Below are 13,327 nucleotides of genomic sequence, written 5' to 3' on the forward strand. Positions count from 1 at the left end.
GTGGGGAGACGAAATGGCAGTCACCCTGAAAATGCATCATGTGGACACTGGAGAGTCCACTCCTCTCCACACAGCCTCACTGTCTGACTAAGCAATATTGAAGCCACTGATCAAGAACAGTCCTTGTCATAGCACTTCCCAATAGATTTGAATGAAAGGACATGGAAGCATATTATTTTGGCTCTGTATGTGATAGTATGGGAACTCTGTTGGGGCGGGTTATTTTTTAAAGAAAATAAAATTGTTTTTTATTACGCCTGTTGTTTCCATCATTTTTTTCAAACTGAAATACTGCATAGGGAGGGAAGCCACTAGGTTTTCCTCAGGCACACTAAGCCAAGGATTTAGTTTAAAATGCCTTCATTAAATCAGGGCATCTCTTATAAAAACATAAATATCACAGAAATAAATGCTGGCCAGGTAAGGGTTAGTGTGCCTACCTTGAGCGTTAATTTTTTAGCCTTCAAGAGCACCTGTCATTCACCTGGAGTTTAACACCTTGCTACCGTGAGTTTGCTTATGTTTCTGTTTAATTTACACAATTAAAAACGAATCAAGTCAGAACCAAAGTAATAACTTGGATACATGTTTTACATTACAACAGTGGAGATGTAGCCCTAAACTTTTAGTCTTAATTTAAATGTTACCTATGATAAACAATTTTAACGGAAGATTATCCTATTTTATGCAGTAATTTATTCATAGTATAGTAAACGTAGGGTTACCTTTGGGTGAGGGCGGAGTTAATACCTCTGACGCCAGCTGACAGAGCCCGCCTCTTCCTGTCGGTGTCAGAAAGGCAACTTCACCATATTTAGCTGGCTTGCCGAAGCTCCGCACAGTTGATCTGTCAACCAGACTGAAAATCTTGACACTTATCAGCGGATACTGTCCGGGGTTGACAGCTTTATATTCGCACCGGGATAAAAACTACAGAAGACGACGTCGTTGGGAATATGCTGCTGAGGAGACAGGGCCGTGTCAACGGCTCTTTTTAACGTGATCAAAGTAACCGTCGTCTGTCAGAATTCAACTATCCAACAGCCGAGCTAGCGAGCTAGCTAATTATTTTAGCTATTTTGACGCTCGCTGTACCTTAAATACGGTTTTATGTCGTCATTTTTAATGCTCATTTTTCGCTAGGAATTCATTCGGACTCTGTGACCCCGCTGCTATGATGTCCTGACAGCTCCTCTCGTTCGCTCCAGTCACTTTCCTAAGCCTGGCTCGCGAGCTAACTTGGCTAACTAGCAGGTTTTCACTGCCACAGCGGCTCGTTGAGAGCAACCAGTAGCTTTCGCCGTGGCAGTGAAATCCCATTGGATACGTTGACCGTGTGAGAACAGCCGTGTCCGGGGACGCCAAAGACCCCTGACCGGCGAAACGACATTACCGCAAGGAGAGGAGCTAACAGCAACCAGCGCTTCAGAGGCGGTGCGCTGCCGAAGGAGACACCGGACTGAACGGAGGAAGAGTCCCACACGTTTGACAACTGTGATCCGGGAAGTGAACCGGGCAGAGACCTCATGAATGGAAATCGGAACTACAGGTAAATTTAACGGTGCTTGTTAACGGTGCATGTGTTAGTGGAAATTATATTGCATGATGATTGCATTAGCTAGTTAGATGAAACAGGGACGATTTCAGCTGTGCCTGACAGAACAGAGTTCAGCTTGAAGGTGCTGAACTGTATTAGGGAGTCTGTCAACCTGATCCTCTGATATTTTGCCTCAACATGAATCATTTTATTGAAAATATAAATAAATTCACTGAATTACACACACCGTTATGTGAGATTGAATTAAATTTCTACTTTGAACTCAAAAGTTAAGTCTGTTGTAATAATCTTGTAAGTATGAGTGCTGAGGAATAACCTTGCATTCACGTGGTATAGGAATAATCGGAAAAATGAGGTTCGGACTGGGAAATCTGGATAAAATATGATACCCCACTTGCCAAATTGCCATATCAAAATAAATGTTTGTTTGGTGGACAAAAGCCTTTTAATTAACGTATTGCAAATAAACTTTTAGGCTCATTCATTAATTAGTATATGGTAAGAAGTTTTGTCGGTTCGTTTCTGTACACGTAGGATTAACTAGTTTTGTTCTGGAAAAATAAATAAATAAACACATCTTTTATTTGCTACCTTTGATGTGTCCACATTAAGCCTTAAAGCTCGACAACACACAAGTTGAAGGAACGACTTCCCAACTTGGGAGCATCCGAGGAACACATGAATGCAGGCTGAAACCAGGCAGTCAGCCTGCTCCTCTGCTGTTATTTTGAATTAACTTGAGCCACAGTCGAACTTAATTCTTTAAATAAGACCCCAATATCTTTAAACCCGAAAGTTCGGGCTGTTGTAATCATCTTGTTATTCCCCATACTGAGGAGTAAGTCCCTGCTTACTCACTGAAAACTCATGAGCATCATCAGCAAGGTGTGTGGGCTTCATTAGACAGGTGCTGAGGTTAAGCCTGGTATTCCCCGGTATTATCAGACTCCCACTCTGTTAAGTAAATTCATGGTTTTATTTGTAATGGTGCAGAATTCCTAATGAATGAGTAGACAGGGTTCTCTTACCGACAATGACACGATCATTTGTTTTAAATGGAAAAAAACAGGCTAATTTTACATTTGTTTTCCCAACTTCACACCAGCTGAGTTTAAATCTACTACAACTTGTTACTGAAAGTGTTCTCTACAGCAGTAGCCTCATATGCAGGTGATAAAAATGTTAACCCATGCCAGAGCCAGTAAACGGTCTCTTTCTTTGGACATATTGGCAGTTAAACAGTCCAGACCTCCTGTCTTTGTCTCAGCTGTAACGGAAGCTTTCCACTTGTGACTGTAAACTGAACGCCAGGTACTCCTGATGAGCCAGTGACACATGATACAGGAGATGCTTCTTAACTCACCCCCTCCTCTTCATCAAGAGGATATCCCTCCCTGCTGCGGACGGTCTCATTAGCCTACCTGCTCCTCTCTTTTAGTTTGGACACTTCCCAAGAGTGGTAGCATGAGGAAACACAAGGTGTTTTCCTAGTAATCAAACACCTACAGTAATATCAGTCTAGAACAGACATGTTTTACAGAGGCAGGTGTGCAACTTAAGATAACATTGTGATCAAGATTAAATTTGGTGTTTTCTGTTAGGCAAAATGGCAAGTCTGGGACTAAATATATACTTCATTATAATAGTCAAGGTTTATCTGCTGGACAAACTACGTAGTTATAACCATTTTTAGATCACTCCAAACTTTGTTTTCTGTGTCATGTGTTCTGTAAAAAACGTTTCATATTGGTTTATATGCGAGTAAACAAAAAGATGCATCTTACATCTTACATCTTACATCTTACAAGGCGCATATCTGTCCCTTAATTTCGGGAGACCGATATTAAGGGACAGAAGTGTGCTTTAATCGCTAATGGCTCTAATCTATCCATCAAGAAATTAATTGGTAGATTATTCATTAATGAGGTAATTGTTATTTGCAGCCCTAGTCTCCTTTTATCCCAAGCCTCAAACTCCTTAATCACCACTGACCATGAAAAACAGACCTTGGGACTTGCCCTGAGTGTTTTGGTGTTGGTTTGCAGCACAGTACTCTACTGAAGTACAAGAGAGGACATCAAATGCAATTTGAGGTAGAATATATCTCTAGCCAGCCTTACATTAAGTGTGTTAAGGAGTTTGGTTGATGCTTTCACTTTGGAAGACTAATGCATTGGCACAGTCAGAGGCACGTATTATTTTGTGGCTTGTCCATGGAGGTCACTGCATGGCCTTGATATTGTTTTGTGTTTACAATCACATTTCACTAATCACCACAAGCCAACCAGTGGGTCCTATGCTGGCTGAATGATTTAACGGGGGGCTGTCCGTCTGTCAGTCAGTGGTCTGGAGAGCCAGCTCAGATACTGACTCACTCTTCTCCCTGTTAGTTTTAGGGGCAGCAGCGTGTGGCATGGAAACCATGGCTCTGGAGAGCTTAGCACCAGGGATATAATGAGTGCAAGGCTTTCCAGCCTAAAGCAAATCAAATCCATTTTGATGTGTTAACCCTGAGGTATGCTCACAAATGGCTTGTTACTTCATACTGATGTGATGTTACAGTCGGGCTGTTTTGCAAAGCCAGAACTAATCACAAATTTCAGATTGTTAACCTTACTGGAGACCTCATAGTTAAACATATGACACAAAAATACAAACTTATATTGAGAATGCATTTGTAAGTCATGATGGCTTCAGCGGCAGTCAGGCCAACCTTAAAGGAATCATTGACATTTGGGTTAATGCGTTTATTTGCTTTCTTGCTGCCAGTCAGATAAAAAGATCAATACCACTCTTATATCTCTCCTTTTAATATTAAACCTTGGCCGGCAGCTGGTTATCTTAGCTAAATGACTTGAATTGGCTTAAACATTAGAGAGAGAAAATGATCCGAAATAATTGAAACAAGGTCAAAATATCGATCCATATCATCTTTTAGATATTATGCCTTTATTTTGAAATTCCCATGACACTAAGCTATTCGTTTACTTTCCACTCCCAAACCAACTTGTCTTTGATTTCCTTGTCCACATCAAGGTGATCCCCTATCCCAGCCGAGCAGTATGGATTGGTAACCATCAATTCTACAAGAGCCTAGATTTTTCTTATTATCATAGACCCCCCTCTGGTGTATGAAACAACTATACAAATACACTTTGCATATTGAGAGATGCAGCTTACTGGAAGACAATGAGATGGCAGGGGGACCTTCCCAACCCTGCACCTGTCTTACTTCACTTCGTGAGCAGGTGGGATTTGAGTTGGCTGGAGATGACTCACATTTTTATAAAAAGTTTACCTAACACAACACCTACGAGGAGGGGTGCTAGTTTCACTGAGTGTACCGTTTTTGAGGACTTTCTGTTGTTTGTCACATTGATGTCTCATTCTTCAGCAAGTCTCCCTCCCCATTTCTTCCCACCCTTCTTTCTCACACTCCTGTTTTTCCCGCTCTTTTTTGATTCACAGACAGTCACCGCCACTCCCCCTTCCCTTCCCTGGTTACGGCTTCTGTTTCCCTCAGTGGGAAACTCGGCCTCCCCTGTCACTCTCCTCGTAGCTTGTTTCTCTGTAGATTTTATACAGACAGTGGGGTCGGCTTTGAGGGAGGGCTTAGTACTTGATTTGCAGTCTCTACCCATAATACTCAGTTCATTCAAGCAGCCCATTGACAATAGACATCCCCCCCATCGCAACCCCAGCCACCCATAAGGCTAACCATTGGCATATTGTTGTTGGTTTCTATGGAGAATGCAGTTTGCTGTTGCTCCTCGGGCTCATTGTGTTACAGAGAGCTTTACCCTTGTTTTTTTTTTTACTGAGGAAAATGAAGAACCTTTTCTATTAACACCTCTTTATTTTTTTCATGTGTGATGCCCTTTTTCATCAGATCCTAATTAAAACGTTTGCAATAATATTCTATCAATCAAAAATACCACAGTGCAATAACCTAATTTAGTTTAATTGAACTATTACCCACTGTTTACTTGTACATTTTCTAAGAGTGTATATTTTATATATTTTGTTATCCAATTTTGTACTTTTTTATATATATATATATATATATATCGATAGATATATATATTTTGATCTTTATTTTTTACCCTCTGTGTGCTGATTCTTTCCTATTGTATTGTACTGTATAAGCTGCTGGAGACTGAATTTCCCAGAGGGAGTCATCCCAAAGGGATCAATAAAGTTGAGTCTAAGTCTAAGTCTAAGTCTATGTAAAATTTACAAGAAGCTCTGAATCAATACCTAAGCCTTAATGTCAGATCATTTCAGGTATTCCACTTATTTTGTTTAAAGTCTGGTTAATTTAATCACTTTCTAATAATAGCTGTCAGTGATATTCAGTTTTGTAAGTTCAACAAAAATTGCACTCTTTCTCTAAGTATCAAATTGTATGTATTTCCAAATAAGTATCTCTGTTTGCAGACTTTATTGGGCAGGTAAACTAACAGGTCGCCTCCTTTTCCCATCCTTGATCCAGACACTAGTTGCTAATTGTATCAATACAAAATGTGACATTGCTTTGAGGCTAATGAAGCTTCATTTTGTCTAATACATATTGAAATCTTAAGTGGTGCTAGAAATTAACCAGGGCAGAGACTACTTGAAATTTACTCTGCACTGATGCATCATTGTTTTTGTCATTTTTTTACTGAATAAGAAGCAAAAAAAGAGTAAAGTGTAGTTTTACTAACTTGGAGCACCAAATGCTTTAAATATGCTGTCAAAAAGCCTGTTCACATTGTGTTTAATTGTACAACAGAATCCTGTGCGCCTGTGAGGAGTGTGTTATCACGAGTTTCTGTCTTGATGTAGTAGACAGAGAGGCAGATCTGCTGGCTGACACATGCTGCTGTCAGAGTGTGGGACTGACAACAAACTCCTGCAAGTGGGCTGGGAAGACAGAGGAGAGACTCCAGGGACGGAGTGTGTGTGTGTGGGGGGATACAGAGGAGTGTGAGGGGCAGGAAGGCTGGAGGTTGTGATGTGTCACAGAGATTAGAAGCAGTAGTGGCCAGACCACACGTCTTTTCCTCCTCCTCCTGCTTTCCCCTTCCAGAGATCTGTTTTTGGGGGAACAGTAAGGGGCTCATTTTAGGGGGAGGTTATGGACAGGAAGTAAGGGAATTGGAAGGGGAGGTCTGTGTGTTTTGTTGGGGGGCACACTAGAGGAAAGACAGAAGTCTGTGTGTTTATCAGTGGCAGAGAAAGATTGGAAACATCCCTTCATTATACCATTTTTTAAAGAGTTCAAATCAACAACTATTTCTCACATTAAAAGCAACAATCTGTGTTTTTTAACCACATAAATTGAAGGTTTGTCTTTAATGTTTCAGCTGATTGTAATCAAGAATGTTGCCCTGTTCTTACCCCTGTGATTTAAGGACAGTTTTAACAGCTAACAAAATCCAGCTGGAAACATTTAAGAGGTTAGTGATAGTCTTCCTTTCATCCAGGTGCCAATACATAAATCAGATATTAAGAGCGGCTCTATATTTGTCATAAAAAACATGTGCACTGCGCTTGCAATGAACAAATAATTTGTTTTTGTCAATATCTGATTTTAAGAAGTATTTCCCTGTGATGTTAAATATTTGCTTTACAGATTGTAGACCCTTTTGTATATGCTTATAATAAACAAAACCCAATGTGACATAGAAAAGCTGAAGTAATTAAACTTAAAATTTTAAGGACAATGTGGCTGAAGTCCCAATTAAACTGTTTGCTGCCAGGAAAGAGGACTGTCCTGAGAATAAGTGATATTGTCTGTGGAAAAATGAATGATTTTGTGCATGACAAATAAACATAACTTCAGTGTATTATGGTAGCAACTAATGTTTAATCAGAAGATTAACCTTCACTGTTGCAAATGTTGCAAACTAATGTCCAACTTTAGAATAAAATGGTGAGTATTATTTGAGTTGAGTCCTTTCCTTGCCACCTTGCTCGTTCAGTTTTTAATCTTGGCTTATTCAAGGATGTGAACAATGCCAACACCCAGTAAATGTTGTAATTATTTGAATCAGTATTTTACATGCAAAGATTGTATCTTTGCTTAGCTGATATATGTTAATTTTAATACATTTTTCAGTGTGCACAAAAAGCAGTGATCTGATCTTGGATGTTACTGGAACTGTGATACGTACAAAAGCAGATCCAACTCTCCTGATTTAAGTTGTATTTCATACAAAACAATTGCATTGAAAAAGTCAATTTTTGAAACCAATATTTTACCACTTCGGCGATGCGCGAGCCAGCTGTAACCGTCATCGTCATTTTTGCAAACTCACGTTAACGTTACTACTACTAATTACTACATTTCAAGCTAGCAAAGTTTCAACAAGTTGCCACCAAACGATGGCAGAGACGTGTTTTGTTTTTAGCTTTAATTTTGCAAAAGGAGAAATGTAGCACATAGTGAACGGGGACTATGCAGGAATTTTTAATGACGGAGAAGATGCCTTGGAAGGATTTTTACAAGGTAATTAAACGTATTTTGCAGAAAAACATATATCAGACACAATTTATTATTTCAAACACGACTGGAGCTGCTCTTTAAGTCTTTTCAGAATCTTTTAGTGTATTTCTACTGTATGGCAGGCATGAGATATCCTCATTAGGCTGGTTACATGACGGTTGGAGTAATAAAGTAAGTAAGAGTATTACCTTGTTTTGGTTGTAATTAATTTATTAGTGTGCATGTAAGCTCTCAGAGTGACAGTCATCCTGCCCAAGTCAACAGAAAGAGTCAACATCCCCCTGGCCCCCGTCCACTGTTCCACCAGCAGTGAGGACAGAAGCTCCATTTAACCCGCTGGAGTAGAATCTCCTCCTCACTTTAACAGAGCTACTACTTTGTGTGTGTGTGTGTGAGGATATTTGTGTTTATCCATCCATCACCTACCTGTTGGACCTTAAATGATGCTACTGAGTCAGAACTGTTCACACTACAGTTGATTCTTAACCCCCTCTAAATCCCCCCACCCACTCTGCTCCGGCTCCGTGAGAGCGTTTCTCTGTCTTGAACTCTCCTTCCCTCTCTTCATGCACTCTGTCACTCTGCCTCAGGTTTCCGCTGAGGGGGATTTCAACATTTTTGCATGTTGTTGTGACTGACCGAGCCCCCGTCAGCCTTGTCAGTACGCGGCTGACTGTTGGTGTTTATCTGTGGCAGAGAGTGGCTTTGACTCCCATGGGTGCCATGTGCAATACCCTTAAGGTTGATGAGGGGACCGAGAAGGAGGAGTCTGACTGAGTGTGATGTGTGTCACTCCTTCCTCGCCAGCCATCAGTCTTTTTCTGTCTGTGTGTGTGTGTGTGTGTGTTTCTACATTCTGCCTGCTGTGACTGACGCCATTGTGCCTCACCACTGAGCGCTCGCCCTGTTCCCACAGCTCAGGCCTCTCTGGATTAGAAACACAACAGCTGTATTGTGTGTATGTGTGCGTGTGTTGCTGTGTGGGCCTGTGTATGAGTGGGCACTCGTTAAGTGTGTACGTTTGTGTACTGGGGGGATGTGGCTGAGGAGGTTAGCAGGGACTGTATGTCATGCTAGCTTCTCACTATCCAGTGTTTCTGGCTCCCTGCCCACTGTGTGCAGTGTGACTGAGCTGTGTTAGAAAGCAGCAGAGAGGAAAGAGAGTTCATATGTGCTGAGAAATTCCAGCAAGATATTCATATGCTTAAAAAGGCATCACAAACATTGGTTTGTTGTGTAGTATTGATCTGGTTTATTTATCTAATGTGTACGATTGTGGTATCACCCAGCTTTGTTTACAATAAATGAAATACATTAAAGGCAGACAGAGTTAGAACCGCGCACAGAAAGTATTTACAACCTTGATTAGTATGTTCTATAACTATCTTATTTATGTTCAAAGTTTAACATTTACTTAAACTGTAAAAGTCGCCAGCAGCTCTTCACCGAGCCAGAAAGTGCCCGGATATTTCCAAAAGTGGGAATGCCAGCTAAACAAAATCTGCTCAGTGCACAAGCAGCAAACTAAATCTGTTTGCTCAGCAATAAATTAGCGAAATTTAAGTGTTTGGAGCCTACAGGGCATGCTTTTGGACTGCGGGAAAAAGTGGAATATGTTGCAGGACTCTAAGGAGTAGTTTGAGAAGTTTATCGTGATGTTTTGATACAGTATTTCTGCCGTGAAGCCATGTTACCTTAGCAGTACGAAATATGTGACAAAAATTCAAGCTGACTGTAGCGACTGTTCTATGAAAGAGGAATATAGCAACATTTAAGAGCCACCATTTGGACCTGGAGGGTGTAAGCATAAAGCTTAGATTTGTGTTGCTGTACCCGTCTCACAGTTTGAAGAATATTGGCCACATTAGAATATTTAATTTTCTTACACCTTGAATATCTGCTTAACTTGAGAGTACTACATTTGGCCCATAAAAAAATACTCTAACAAGACTAGGTCAAAACCTAGTATGGGGCTGACCATATTCAATGTGCACTTTTGTGGGCAATGTGTTACAAGGACTGTCCTTAAGAGGTCGATGACAACGTGTCTGAAAGCAGGTGCGCACTGCGGACGTAGGTGAGGACAGCGGACGAGCAGCGGAGGAGCAGCCCCGCCTACTCCCCGAACAAAGTATCCAGAGCCGTATAGACAGAGTCCCGCCAGTGTGCGTCCAGTATGCGCCATGATCCGTCATTGCGATGTTGCAACTCTCTCTCTCTCTCTCTCTACGGCTGTGAAAGTACCGTCACTCACTCAGTCAGTCACTTACTTAGTCAGTCACATACAGACCTGTGTGTAGGGCTGACCCTGGCGGTAAAGAGCACTATTAACACAAGCCCCTTTTACACTCAGTTCAAGGCGAGATTATTACGCCTCGTCTTTTTGTACATGCAGATCCTGAGCAGGTATCGGAGGTAGTAACAGAGGTGAAAGAGGAAGAGGTCAGTGTAAAAGGCGGAGCCAGCAGGGTGAAACAGTGCCGTGTGTGTGTGTATGTGAAGCTCGCAAGAAATAGTTTGTTTACACCTCACGCACGTTTTGTTACAGTTGGTGGTGGCAATGTGAAAAGGGCTACAGTTTCATGCAAATTTTCATGGATTGCATCTCCTTCGTATCCCTTATTTATAGTGATTATGGCTTTATTAATGCAAACCCACACTGCCTTTTAAGGCCTGAGATTTATTGTCACAACCACCTGTAAAATTGGGAATATCATGTTTATTGATGAAATGGAGAACCTCAGAGGGCAGCCTGTTGCTTCAGAATCTAAAATGCGTTAATGATGATAATGATAACCCAGCACCAGACCGATAAAGTATCAAATATATGACTTGCTGCACAATAAAGAGTAACAAGGATACTTAAGCTGCTCTTTCAGCAGGTTGCAATAGACCCAAGGTTTCGGTGGCAATTTCAATCCACAAGATGATGCAAAACTATTGCAATTTCACTAAAAACGGTAATAGACTTTTAGTCATGTTCAACAGGTTTTGTCCCTCTTTTGACATCTTTCTCTGTCTGAATGTGCATGCTCAGGAAAGGAGAATCATACTGATAGACAGGGGGAGGATTAAATCTACTCTTCTGTTTGTTAAAACATGTCCTTCCTGTAATTATCTGAAAGTGGGTGCACACACACACACACACACACACACACACACAGACTCGAACAAACACACACTCACTGCGGCATTTTCCAACTAAACATGGGGAGGTTTCCTTGAACCCTCACACTATCTGTACTGAGGGTAAATAAGCCTTTGATGTGTCTGTGTAGACTCGTGGTTGGGCTTTCACTATTTGTCAAAGCTGACTATCACACATCACCTACCAAATGCGGAGGTCGTCGAATCCCGATATGTTCTTGAAAAGTATTCTGTGTTTAGTCTTTTAGAAATTCCGCTTTCCTGTAAACTCATGCGAGCGTCTTTGTGTAATAGTGATTGTACAGCTTCCCACGCTCCTAACAAGCCTCAAGAATGGGCTTTTTGACAGTCAAGGTCTTAGTCATTACATAACCATAACATTGCATATATGTCTTGTTTTCAGTAATTACACAAGTTGCCTTTTGAATCTCGTTTATTGCTGGTAGCAGGAGGTAACTATGGACAGAAATACTTTATAAAAGACAGAAGTATTTATCTCCATTCCCAAGCTCCCTCTCTGACCCTCCTGCCTGCGGACAAGCACGTTTGTTTTGTCTGTTTGTGGAGGGAACAGAGCCGCACAGTTTCCAAGAAAGGCAGATAGGAGGGAGAGGTATCTGATGTGTTACTGAATGATCAGGAACAGTTTGGCTTTTCAGCGCTCAAGCTGCAAAACACGTGTGTGTGACAGGCCTGGTTGTTGACTTTCAACATCACAGCGTGTTACCTTCCATGTGCTTGATGTTGTGAGGGCCCATTTGTGTTCAGAGCCGGCAGTAATCACTACAGATGAAGCAAAAAGGGTTGTGTTTTGTCCCCGTACAAGAGGACTGAGTCTAATCTGTATTCTACAAGTGTAGAAAGTACAATTTTAGTCAATTTAAAGCCATTACACTCTGTAGTAGTTCACCATGGAGAGAAGTATGCACAAGTCCTCTGCAACCACTTGTAGAGGGAACCCAAATTGACCGCCATCACCACATCTCAAAGCATTTCTAGAAGCGACAGAATAATTGCAGGAAGCCAAAGAATGCAGAGGCAGACCAGCCAAATATCACAGTGAGGACGGGGCCAGTGTTTTTGATTAGATGCACACAACTTGTTAGTTTTGATGGCTGTTTATATCTTGTCAGATTCCCACTGGTCAAACACAAGTCATGACTGCCTGCGGGTGGTGGATTAGTCTGTGCGAACAGGCAGTTTGGAGGTTTGGCCTTTGGAGATTTGTCTGTGTCAGGAAAAATGTGCCTTTTTTGAAAGTGAGAATTTGTAGCAATTTCTCGATGTACATCTGTTCGGGCAGGGGTCTTTTTTCATCTGAGAGCTACTTTGAAAAATGAAAGTGGCCAAGAGCTACTTGCATTACATCGCTGTAATTGCTGGGGGCGCCCCAGGTTGATTCTTTTGTTGACTGAAACGTTGGTACCAGATGAGGTAGACACACCTTCACATTCGTGAATAAAAACGAGTAATATTATGTTTGTATGTTGACCTGTCGATGGAGGTTGCTGCAACATTGCTGTGATTGGTTATGTTCAGATGTTGACGAACTTGCCAGGAGCATCGCCGTTTTTATTGACAGCTGATTGGCCTATCGTATTATTTTGTATTGGACGGAGTGGGACATCTGTGTATTTGATTGAATTGAAGTGGGAAGAGGCTTTCAAGGTGCATTTATTGTCGTCTGATTTTTTTGTACAAAGTCTGTGAACCTCTGTGTTAGGGGAAAACTTGAGGTGTTATGGGAAATAGAAGAAGAAGGTATACTCCATTAATCCCTGAGGGGAATTTCAATCTTTTCACTCTGTTTTTACAAACATGATACACACACAAAAGCCTGTAATACAGACATGCACTAACAAGATCCCATGTACATGCACTAATGGAGGGAGCGAGGAAGCTGCACATGGACATGCGCCTCGAGCAGTGGGGGATTCGATATCTTGCTCAAGGGCACCTCGATGGAGCCCAGGAAAGGAACTGGCACCTCTCTAGCTACCAGTCCCAGTTCCATGCCTGCTCCTCAGCAGGACTTGTCCTACTGACTGAGCTACCATCTACCCAAATATGCCCCTATTTTACCACTGTGTTTGTGCAGTACCACCCATACAGATTGCTGTATGTCTGTGTGT

At 41.5% G+C, this 13,327-nt stretch overlaps 1 protein-coding gene across 1 annotated transcript in view; it reads left to right on the forward strand.

Moving 5' to 3' along the window:
• Positions 1–1,333: 1,333 nt before the first annotated feature.
• ago3a (argonaute RISC catalytic component 3a) overlaps positions 1,334–13,327 on the forward strand; it is a 41,168-nt gene continuing 29,174 nt past the window's right edge. Inside the window, exon 1 of the mRNA XM_069657085.1 lies at positions 1,334–1,549. Within this exon, the coding sequence (XP_069513186.1) occupies positions 1,531–1,549 (19 nt within the window). The 5' untranslated portion in view covers positions 1,334–1,530. The remainder of the gene's footprint in view (positions 1,550–13,327) is intronic.

This window comes from Semicossyphus pulcher, unplaced genomic scaffold, assembly GCF_022749685.1.
Source record: "Semicossyphus pulcher isolate SPU_LCO1_2020_fin unplaced genomic scaffold, fSemPul1.0.p SCAF_9, whole genome shotgun sequence".
Classification (NCBI taxonomy): Eukaryota; Metazoa; Chordata; class Actinopteri; order Labriformes; family Labridae; genus Semicossyphus; species Semicossyphus pulcher.